This window comes from Mustela nivalis (genome assembly GCF_964662115.1).
Source record: "Mustela nivalis genome assembly, chromosome: 8".
NCBI classification, from domain to species: domain Eukaryota; kingdom Metazoa; phylum Chordata; class Mammalia; order Carnivora; family Mustelidae; genus Mustela; species Mustela nivalis.
This window is the reverse complement of record NC_139027.1, coordinates 105,518,161-105,530,430: the sequence shown is the minus strand read 5'-3', so window position 1 is coordinate 105,530,430 and position 12,270 is coordinate 105,518,161. Positions and strand designations below refer to the sequence as shown.

At 37.6% G+C, this 12,270-nt stretch overlaps 1 protein-coding gene across 7 annotated transcripts in view; it reads left to right on the top strand.

The window, feature by feature from the left end:
• Nucleotides 1–12,270, top strand: part of MACROD2 (mono-ADP ribosylhydrolase 2) — a 1,944,634-nt gene that overhangs the window by 675,603 nt on the left and 1,256,761 nt on the right. For all 7 annotated transcript variants that reach the window (XM_082743694.1, XM_082743700.1, XM_082743702.1 and 4 more), the window contains exon 5: nucleotides 8,739–8,855. In XM_082743694.1, the coding sequence (XP_082599820.1) occupies nucleotides 8,739–8,855 (117 nt within the window). The remainder of the gene's footprint in view (nucleotides 1–8,738; nucleotides 8,856–12,270) is intronic.

Genomic DNA, 12,270 nt, shown 5'->3' with positions numbered 1-12,270 from the left:
GCAGTAAAAGAGAGTAAGGATTAAGAATATAAAGTTTGGGGGCGCCTGGGTGGCTCAGTGGGCTAAGCTGCTGCCTTCGGCTCAGGTCATGATCTCACGGTCCTGGGATCGAGTCCCGCATCGGGCTCTCTGCTCGGCAGGGAGCCTGCTTCCTTCTCTCTCTCTGCCTTCCTCTCAGTGTACTTGTAATTTCTCTCTGTCAAATAAATAAATAAAATCTTAAAAAAAAAAAAGAATATAAAGTTTGAGCAAACCTGGATTCTGAGCCTAGCTTCTTTGTGATCTCGCACTAACTCCTAAACATCTTTTGTTAAGTAGTCATTCTAATAGAGCTTACCTGTCAAGAAGTCTATGATGATTAAATGTAATAACATAACCAACATTTACTGCTTGCTTGCTACAAACCAAGCATTATTCAAGATGGCTGTTATGTAATAACTCATTTGCTCACAAAAGCCGTATGATTTTGAAGAGAGGTCCTATAAGGGTCCCTGTTTTGCAGAGGAAAAAAATCAAAGTATGGGGAGCTAAAATGGTGGCACTGGGACACAAACCTCTGCCTTTTCACTCTAGAACCATCCTCCTTCCCACTTTGCAGCACTGTCTCTTAAACAAGGAAAGCTTGCAAGTCACTTAACATATCAGAAGGCGCATGGTAAATCCACAAAAGATGTGACATATTATTACCATCATTTGATTTCTTCACAGCTTCTTGCGGAATGCTTTGTGTGAGGTATTTGTTTAATAAATTTATGTTGATTTGATTTGGAAAGAACTCTTGTATTCTCTTGGGCTTCTTCTAAAAGATATATTCAATGGGAGAGTCTCTTGTTTTTCAGGCTAATGTGATTCATGCAGCTGCTTTTAGATTAAGTTACTGTCTTTTATTTACAAAAGAAGATTAAATGAATATGTACAGATCTAAGAACTTCAAAATCCCCCTTGTTAAAAACCGTTTAAAAATTTGTCATAGGGCCAATTTATAAAATAACTAGATTTTGCTATATAATGTGTTTAATATTTTTCAAAACATATTTAGAAATCTTCCCTGGTTTTTTTTTGTTTGTTTGTTTGTTTTGTTTTGTTTTGTTTTTTGCTAGCTCTTACAGTTAAAGGCAGGAATTACCAGTCCACTGTATCTGAAGGATTCCTGTTCAGTGCTTTGTGACTTGCTTTTTCTTTCCTATTTTCAGTATCAACTTGTTCATCTCTTTGTAAAATGGGGAACTTTACCTGAGGAAGGCCAAAAAAGGCAGGGTGGAATGTATGGGGTAAAATAAATCTTAGGTCAGAAAAATTGATGTGGTTTCATGTCCCAACTCTTTTGTCTTTATTTTAGCTATTTAAATTAGTGGATTAAGACAGTCCTGTAAAAACATACTCAAACTCTACACCCCAAGGTACTACTGGACAAAAGTAAAAAAATAATCCCCCCTCAAGCACAACAGAAATCCATCTAGCTACCCTATCCGGAGACAGTCAAATTCTCTAGGCTATGGTGGAAGGAAACCTACCCAAGATGGCATAATTAATAGGCTGAATTCTTCTGGATTTAGATGTTGTTAGATAACTGGAGGAAATATGCCAGGAGTCAAAGGCCCTTGCCTTAGTTAACCATCTGCCTGCAAGCATTTTGGCCCTGGTGTCAGGATAGTAAAGGCAGGTTTTTCAGTGCAGCAGAAAATCTGGTTTTTGGAAGAAGATGCAGCTAAACTCCTCTTAGCCCTAACGAAGAGCAGCTCTATGAGTGACCTCAGTGTTCACTCCATTCCTAGCTGATCATACCACAGACAGTTTTTTAGGCAGTCCTCAACCTTTATCTTCTATTAGTCTGGTTTCAATCACAAAGTGAGAGGAACAACTATTTGAATGAATAGGACGGGCTGGTTTGGGGTTCACGGAATCCTCAGTGTCTGGCATGATTAAGAACTCCAAGGCATACCAAAGAAAATGAACTTGGTTAAGATAATGTGTTCATTCTAGTGGTAAAATCTAAAGAATTTTTTGCATATAAGTTTAAAAAACAGCAATCAAGCTGAATGAAAATTATCATTGGAGTATTTACAGTTGAAGTAAAAGTATCAGCCAAGGCAAACTACTATAATACCCCCAGATCTCAGAGGTTTTGCATAATAAACTTTTGCCTATCCCTGGATTGACAGTGCAGTATGGGAAGTGGGGGTGATGCTTCCACACAGACATTTAGGGATTCAGGCATTTTCTGTTTAGAGGCTGTACCATCTCATGGGGAATTAAAGTCTTCATGGAGGAATGCATGCAGACAACAGAAGATGATGTGGAAGGCTGGGTGTCCTAGTTTTAGGGATTAGACACAGAAGTAGTTACATCATTTTTACTGATACTCCTTTGAATAGAATTCAAACTCATGACCTCACATAACCTCACTACAAGAGAAGCTGGGAGTTGCTTTCTAGCTATATAACCAGAAAGAAAAATAAGTGGACTTCAGTAAATATTTAGTTATGGAGCTTAGTCATCATTTGTTTTTGTTTTTTTTTCCCCTCTGTGAATATTTCTTTTATAGGGTAAAGAGGCATCAGTAGTCTTATTGCTCCCTGGAAAATTGTGCTCAACTTTCATTTTTCATTTAGACTTTTGGTGTTGGGTTTTTTGTTTGGTTGGTTTCTGTTTTTGTTTTTTGGTTGTAATCGGATTTAGACATTTTGGGTCAGGCTGAATACCTTTTATGATGGTGTAAATGCTGACTGGTGGTCCGCTATCCCCTCCCACCTGGGGGCTGGGGGTGGGAGAAATAGAAAAAGTGCTGCTGTGTTACATCTCACATCTTGCCACTACCCAGCCTGATGCCTTTTTAGGCTGACCCCAAGAGAAGGAAAAGGCACAGATTTTCTGGTAGGCTGCATCAGAGCCAAGGGAAATGGGTAAATTTTCAGATTCAGTGAATTCTTAACACTTTTAATATGGAAGCTCGCCACTAGATTTGTGACCACATTGTGACTCTGTATTTAACTTTGCTTTTCCATTTCTGGTTCTTTGGATTTAACTAGCCTGATTACTTCTTTAGTATTTAAAAAAAAAAAAAAAAAAAACAAAAAAACTACACTAGTTTTCGTCCCAAATTTACTTGCATTTAATTCAACTTACAAAAGTCAGTTCTTACAAAAAGTCAGTTGTTAAGATAACTAGGGATATAGGGGCTCCTGGGTGGCTCAGTCAGTTCAGCTCAGGTCGTAATCCTGGGGGCCTGGGATGGAGCCCCATGTTGGGCTCCTTGCTCACCAGGAGCTTGCTTCTCCCTCTCTCTGTGCTGCTCCCCCTGCTTGTGTTATCTCTTTCTCTCTCTCTCTCAAATAAATAAATGAAATCTTAAAAAAAAGAAAAAAGATAACTAGGGATATGAAAAGAGTAAGCCACCTCCTGTACCCTGAATGACTAAAGCAGTAGAGACTTTTTAACATATAACTGGAGCTGAATGGCTGAATGACTAAAGCAGTAGAGACTTTTTAGCATATAACCAGTCTGCTGTGTTTATATAATAACTATAAAACAATTTATAAGTATGAAAATAAGGGTACATGCCAGAATGTGGGAACATAACAAGACATTATTGTGGACTGTAAATGTTGTGAATGGCTTTTTAGAGGAGGTAACATTGCAACTGGAAGTTGAACAATGAGCAAGACCTTGCTAGGCAGGAAACAGGGGAGGGGTAGCTGGATATTCTGACACTTTGCAAAGGAAGTCGGCTTGTGTTTAGGGAATGGCAGGGATTTAGATGTGTCAGATTACATGATGCCAAGGGAGTGAGAGTGGGATGATGTGAGGTTGGGAGGTTAAGCTGGAACCACATTTGTGAAGTGTCTAAAAGACCATAATTTATAGTTAAGGGTTTTATAATGTAAGATATGGGAAAAAACAAACATTAGTTTAGTATGGAAGTGATGAAATCAGATTTGCATTTTAGGAAAAATAAGTCGAGCAAAAGAATTGACAATAAGTTAGAGAATTTTAAGATCTCATACTGATTTTGTACGTGTAGAGACATTATTTATTTTTTGTCTTTCAAAGACAAAACAACCCACTCTCAAGTACAGATTGATTCAATAGATAATACCATTTTCTTTTTTCTCCCATGTACTTTTTCCAAAGGCCACATATAGCTCTAAAATAATATGATACCATGTTTTAGCCAATAGAAAATGCAGTGTATACTTCCAGCTTCTGATAATGACAGACTAGCTTGTATCAGAGTAGACTTCCTACCAATAGTAATTTAAAATTCTTGACAAAAATATAAAAGCAATGACAGAAAGTGTTTATAGGCACTAGAGAGCAATTAAAAGCAAGCTGAAACCGAAAAGGATTCTACCTTGGAAAGAAGAAAACGACACTGGATGAGATTCACATTTAAATGGCTTTGACCCTGTGGTCCCCCCATGCCCCACATGGGAAGTGGCTGATAGGGCTCAAGGGAAAAACAGTAGATTTACTGGCTTTAGGAATCATAGGACTGACTTCAAGGTTGTCAGACTAGGAATTCAAATTAAGATTCCTGAAGGGAGAGGGTCACAGAGGAGGGAGCCCTGAAATCTGTAAATGAATACCTGTGATCTTTGGCAGAGCCTTAAACTGTACATGTACAGATAAAGAGTCCAAGGAGCCCAGGAAGAAAACGAGAGCTAGAAGGATGAAAGAGCAGAACATTCAGTTTCTCACTTCAGGGATATAGAGTTTAGAGTTTTAGTTCCCCTGAGTTAGAAGGAATTGACAAACACTTGGGTTTTCCATTGAAGCTCTGGAAGGTTCATTCTTTGGGCGTGAAGACCATCTCCTAGGAGTAAGGGAAAGAACTGGAATAAACTTGCCTTAACAAAGCCTAAACTTACATCTCCGTGTTACCTGGCAGTAATCTGCTTGCCAGAGCAAACTACAATGCTGTTTGGAGGAAGAAAATATAATTTAAAATCTTTACAGCATATTCACAGTGTTTATATACCATCAGTAATTCCTGGGCATGCAAAGGAACAAGAAAATGTGACCCAGAGTCACGGGAAATATCAGTCAATACAAACAAACTCATAGATAACATAGATACTGGAGTTGTCAGACAGGATGTTAAAATCACTATGCAGAATCTGAGAAGGCATTTACATGAAAAGGTGGGAAATGGTGGGTGAGAAGATGGGAAAAATCAGGGAGGAAAACTGTAAGAAAAACAACCAAGGGAAATATCAAGATCTAAAAAATAAATCTCTGAAATTAAAAAGAAAAATTGGATGGAACTAATAGCAGATTTAACACAACTTAATAATAAAAAGACAATAAAAATTAGCAAAAGACATGAGCAGACACTTCCAAAAAGAATATATATGAAGGACCAAGAAGCACTTGGCAAGATATTTAACATCACTAATCATCAGGGAAATGCAAATTGAAATCACAATGAGATACCCCTTTAAGAATTGCCAAAATTAAAAAGGCTGACTGACAACACCAAGGTATTGCCAAAACTTGAACTCTTGGGGCAACTGGATAACTCAGTGGCTTAAGCGTCTGTCTTGGGCTCAGGTCATGATCTCAGGGTCCTGGGATCAAGCTGCACATCGGGATCTCTGTTCAGCAGGGAGCCTGCTTCCCCCTCTCTCTCTGCCTGCTGCTCTGCCTATTTGGCAGATCTCTGTCTGTCAAATAAATAAGTAAAATCTTAAAAAAAAATCTTGAACTTTCAGACTTTGCTGGGTCTACATGTATACTGGTATAATCATTTAGGAAAACTGCATATTAGTTCATTATAAAGTAGAATATATACTGACCCAGCAATTTTATTAATAGTTATTTTTACAATGGGAATAAAAATATATAGTTACAAAAGGACTTGTAAAGTATGCAGATTTATTCACAATAGCTAAAAACTGTAAATATTTATAGTTGAATGGACAAGGAAATTATGGTGCTTTCAACCGTGGAATAGTACTTGGGGATCAAGAGAAATGAAGTACTACTGCATGCAACAGTACAGATGAATCTCAGAAATAAGCTGAGTAAAAGAAGCAAACCTCAACCTTCTATCTCTTTTATGAAGTTTGACATTATATAATGGGCAAAACTTAGCAAGGATGGTCGAAATCAGAAAAGGCATTCTCTCTGTGGGGTGAGAAGGGAAATTGGATTGAAAGGGCGCAAGAGAACTTTTTGGGTTCTTGGAAACATTTTGCATCTTTATTGGTATCGTGGTTACATGAGTATACATGAATATATACCTTTATATACTCATCAAAACTGCACATTTGAAATCTGTGCCTGATGGTATGACCGTTACAACTCATAAGTAGAACTGATGGGAACTGAAAGGCCATGTAATATGGTGCTTCAACATGCCACATGCAAGGATTGAGGTAAAATGGCCTGGATTTCGGTCCTGAAGGCAGTGAATTACAGTGGGTCACAGTATGGTTGCTCTATCAGACAAACCTAAGGTTTTGAATCACATTGCCAATATTTTGTGAACATTGGTAGGTTACTAACATCTTCTAAGCTTCTCTAAAATGAAAATGATAAAATTAGAATCTGCTGGTAGAGTTGTCCTGAGAATGGTGGCTGGCATATAGACGCATTCAATAAATTTAAGCTGAAGTCATTATTAAATAGCTTTTCAGTCGCTCTAATACAGTCATGAATGCTGGTATAACATGAAGATTTTGAGAATTAGATATCTACAAGCTGCATTATACTGCAATCTAAATAATGCAGACAATATTTGACAGCATGTGATTAAATACACTAGCAAATCCTATTTTAATCATCCATTTCAAACTAAGTAACTAATTCTCTTTGCCAAGAAAAAAAATGTTCAATTTAAAATACTTTTCTCATAAAATAAAATAAAATAAAACAAAATAATTCTCTTGAAACTCTTATAAAAAAATTCAAACATAAATTAGGACCTGATTTTTTTTTTTTAAAGATTTTATGTATTTATTTTGACAGAGAGAAATCACAAGTAGATGGAGAGGCAGGCAGAGAGAGAGGGGGGGGGAAACAGGTTCCCTGCTGAGCAGAGAGCCCGATGCGGAACTTGATCCCAGGACCCCGAGATCATGACCTGAGCCGAAGGCAGCGGCTTAACCCACTGAGCCACCCAGGTGCCCAGGACCTGATTTTTTTCCTAAAAGTCTCACCCTCTGTTTCCCATCTCATGATCACTTTTTATATTTTAGTATATTTTGGGGGTGCATATATGTGTGTGTATGTATGTGTATGTATCTTTGTATAATTGTGTGTGTAAAACTTTGTAAGCAAAATTGTGACTATATGATTTATATACTCTTCTAAACCTGACATTTCCCTTCAAAATCTTTCCATGTTTAGGACTAGTTGCATAGAGAGTTAGCCCATTCTTTTTAGCAGCTGCATAATAATATTGCACTGATGGATTTTGATTTATCTAACTTCTCCTTTGAGAAGTTCCAAGTTTCCCCTATTATAAACAACTCTGACATTCTTAGAGTTAAAGCTTTTGCACTTGTGTTAATTATTCCATAGAAATTTTTTTTTTTTAAGTAGAATTGCTATGTGAAAAGGTTTGAACAAAATTTATTAAGGTTTTTTTGGAAGAGAAAAATTGTAGGTGTGAGTATGTGCATGACTGAACAGTGAAAGAATGAGGATTGGAACGTTGAAGATTCTCTGGGTCAATTTCATGGTGGTGTGGACGGTGGAGAGAGGGGGACATCTTCTGACCTCTAATACCTTGCTTTATTTTCACATCCCAGCTGACTCTTACTCTCCCCCTTTTTGTCTCTTTACCCTTCATTTAGCAATCTTGCATTTCCTTTCATTCCAAGGGGCCCATTCAACAACAACTAAGAACCCAAGTTTTCAATTTCCTAATGTAAGTGCATATGATCTTTGAGCCTTCCATCTGTGCACTCACACCTGTCCCATCCAGTCATATGAAGTTTTAATTTCCAACAGCATCAGATTTGTGCTTTCATAAAGGCGAGTCTCACTGTGTAAGCCAGACGTGAAGGGAAGAATGAGAGGCCAGAGGACTGAAGGGACTTCAGACTGGTGAAAGGCAGGAAGCTGTTTATGTAGGGGAGTGAGGGCCGGAACAGCTGAAGTTCTTGGCTTAGTCCCTGTCAGATAAGTGAGGGTGGTTTTATGGGAATTTACTAAGACACAAGCTGTGTTTGTGTCGTGCTGTTGGGGGAGGGGGAGCTCTGAGGTGTGGCTCTTTTTTTAATGACTTTAATTCTACTCTCAGTTTTAGAGTGAGTACGGGTGTTTTAGAGAGCTATTCTCACTTTCTTCTTGACCTTTTCCTTCTATAACCTGTGGTATGTTAGAGGCAATACTTACCATCTTGGGAGACAGAACTGTTAGCATTTCTTTTGCACCGTGTGTTCAGTGACCTCAAGTTAATAGTTTGAAATTGGACATAGTGGGGATATTTACACAATTGAGAATAGAAAAGGCAACAAATCAGGGATTCCCCCATCCCAAGACATACTGTTGTTTAATGTTTACCAGCACACTACATGACTTCTATAACCCTTCTACCTCTGCTCAATACAAACACACACACACACACACGACAACAGTGTTTAAAGGATTGGATATCATGGGTTTTCATCCTTGAGACTACGGTGATTTTCAAGACAAACAAATTGCGTTCTTTTTCTCATCCTGTTTCTGGTTTTACATTTACTTCCAAAAGGACAAAAATGAGCTAACTTTTTCTCTCTCTCTCCTAGTGGATGGCTGCATTCACAGAGCAGCTGGCCCCTGTTTACTGGCTGAATGTCGTAACCTGAACGGCTGTGAAACTGGACATGCAAAAATCACATGTGGCTATGACCTGCCTGCAAAATGTGAGTACAGTTCTTGTGAACACTGTTTCCATATCCACTGAGCACGCTTATATGGTTTTATCCCTCAAGTGTGTAACTGGAAAGGGAAATGGTAGTGGTGATATTTAATTAAATGTGCTTATATTCGGATTTTGTACTTGGTAATAGAGTGTGTGTTCCAGATAGTTCTTCAAATATATTTGTGAGTGTAGGTGATATTTTTGTTCAGGTCTTCGGCAGAGTGTTTCTGAAACAGAGAAATAAAAATATGAGCAAAATATACATTATAGTATTTAAGTGCTGTAGAGTGACAGCTTTTGGAAATGATGCCAATTTCTTATTCCTTGTTCAGGTTTTCTTGATTGTGGATGTGTTTAGAGCAAAGGAGATCAAAGTGATGTATTGTGTTTTCAGCTGCCATGTAAAGGCTGATTGGCAATTACAGCCAAGGCATCTGTCACACTTTGCTCTCAGGAAAAGCCAATGGAATGTGGTTGTCAGTGTGAGAATGTATTTGCTCTTTGAATGTGGAATGGTCAAAATTTCCATTATATTTAAATAGAGAGAAGTATTGCATTTGATTGACCTTGTTACCTAGTCTACCTAGTCATTTAGCCAGCTGAGTGGGGGTGGTATGGAATAAAAATACCGAGAGAGAAGCTGGTTAAAGGCATGGATCTTTTAATCACATAATCTTCAGGGCTTGGCAGGTGGAGGTAAAGGGTTTCATTGCACCGTTAAGGTGTTCATTGATCTGGAAATTGGTACACCAATTAGTTGTTTATTCTATTCTTCTGCTTCTTATGATACTGCCTGGGCCTGTGAATACATTGTATGTAAGATTGAAGTGAGTTTTTGTTTTTCCTTTTTTTTTTTTGCAGTGGAGAAAATGTGAATAAAAAATAATAACACAATCTGTAAGATGCTTGTTGGGCTCTGTATAGACAGGTTATGTAAGAATGAATTTCCTATGGGTATGTGTGAGTGGAAAGATAGTGTGTTATATTTTAAAGATTACTTTAGAGAATGTTTAAGTCTGAGATTTTATAGTAAATGTCATATATTAAAATGATATTTTTTCTTTATAAACATTATAATACTGCATTCTATATTTCTCACAGTGGGTTCTAGTGAATGTATATCAACTTATCTACTATTTAATTTCTCCTTCAGTGTCTTCTCACTTTTCTTTCTTCCTTAGTGTTTTTATCTTGTGTGAAAGAGTCAAATCGTGTGCCAAAGGTCCCCCTCACTGCCACTTGAAATGTGTATTTATGTCAAATAAAGTCCTTTATGTACAGTGGTGTTTCAAACAGTTCTCCCTTTGAGTTAGAAAACCTGAGTACTAACGGTGATTTTCCTTTCCAGGATTATATGTCTCTATGTTTACAAATATTGGTCATTTTTTTCTTTTTAACACCGTACTACCTTTGTGATATAGCTAACGGAATCCACCCTGAGAACAAGCAGATTATTGATTACTTTCAGACTTGTGTCTGTCCTTAAATTAAACTAAGGAATAAGGCCTGGTTTCCTACTGCTTTACTACTTTCTTTCTTATGTATTAAAGCACAAATAAGAAATTCTTTAACTCTGAGATTTTCGAAGACAGATAACCTCAATATTACCAAATAGGACCAAATGAAATGGTGGCTTTAGTGTGTGAGTTGATGTCACAATGATTCTGTCTAATGTTCTTGCTCCCATATGACATCCCTCCAAGTTGTCCAGCTTAGTTAGGGTTATTGAGGGAGGTATGTAGATCATGACACCAAGACCTGTGCTTGAGTCGTTTCATGTTTGAGTCATATCTCTGAGCTAAGATGTGGCTTTATGGGCGCCCCGCAGGCCAACTGAGTCTTTGTGGCACAGGGACTCTAGTTAATGAAAGTCCGTTCACAGGACTTGGTACAGAATCTGTGTGAACTGAGTAATGAGAGCCTTATACACACTCAGGTCACCGTGCACAGCCCACAGGGGACATCAAATTGGAAAATCATCCAGCACCATAGAAAGGACTAGACTTGGGATGGCAGTGCCACCTTCTGAAAGTCACACACATGGACTACTTGTGAATAAGTCTTGGTATTTCTCTATATTTTAAAAGATTAGTGATCTATACTAGAAACAAAGAAAACCAAGGAAAGCAACCAAGCAATATGGAAATGAATAATAATAGCTTACATCTGTATGACACTTTATAGTTTTCCACAGTACTTTCATAAGCCTTTATATTTTAAATTATATTTTATAAACATTTTGTGTGTGTGTTGATTTTCCCTTTTCCTATCTCTGAAAGATGTTTTTCTTTCTCATCAATTTGGTTCATCCATTTCAGAGTCATTAACAATCCACAGATGTGCTTTTGTAGAGAAAGAATGAAAGGGAGCTCATTACATACTGTTTGGGTCATTTTCTCCCTCTATATTTAATAATTCCATGACAGTTTGACAGCAGAAACTAGTTCCTATCTGTCCTCTGTGACAGCAGGTTTATCATTATGGGGTACTAAAGCCAGTCATCCAGCCACCAATGATAATATCTTCATGCATCAGCAATTTGTTTGGAAAACGCTATTGTCTAGGTTACAGACAATCTTGGTAGTTTTGGACTGGTCTTTGCTTCTTCTATGCTGCCAAATTAATCTGTTCATAAATTCTTGTATTTGAGTTAATCATATTTGTAGTCTATATTCTGTGACTCATCATAACTGGGGGAAAGAAAAGCCTCAGATTTAGTTTATTCTTCATTGTTTGGATGTTTTGATTTCTTTTGATGTAGAATATCCGATCGTTCTTTTCAAAAGCAATTGTAAGAGTGGACAGAATATTGGCAAGTATTTCATTAAAGGAGATTGCTAAGAAATGACTTAAGAGGTAGACTAAGGACTGATTATACAGTTGGACCTTTTGGGACCTTCTCTTTTATAATATTAGACTCATAATCAAATTTAGACTTCTATAGCATTTTAGAAGCTTATCAACATGTGGAACCTTTCTGTTCATTCTGTCATCATTCTACCAGAGGGCCAGCTTCATGTGGCAGAAGTTTATTCCAGGAGTCACAGTTTTATTGTCAATATCTAGTATAGTGTTTCCTGGATATGTGCTGAATTAATGTGGATGAATGAGTGATCAAATGAATAGTTTCAGAACTTTTCACCAGGAAAGTAGCTTTACAAATGTTTCTTCTACTAATTCTTTCCCTCCTGCAATGCATTTTTCCCGGTGCTGGTAGGTTAATGTTCCTAAGTCCAGAATCCTCACAATTGTCTATAAGACTCTAAGTGATGTGGCCCTCTTTACATCTCGGACATCATCTCCCTCTGTCTTCTTCCTTGCTCACACAGGTTGCTTTGCTCATCTGCAATGCATTCGCATTAAGAGTTCCTTCTGCCTGGAATTCTATTCTTTTCCATACCTACCTGGCTTGCTCC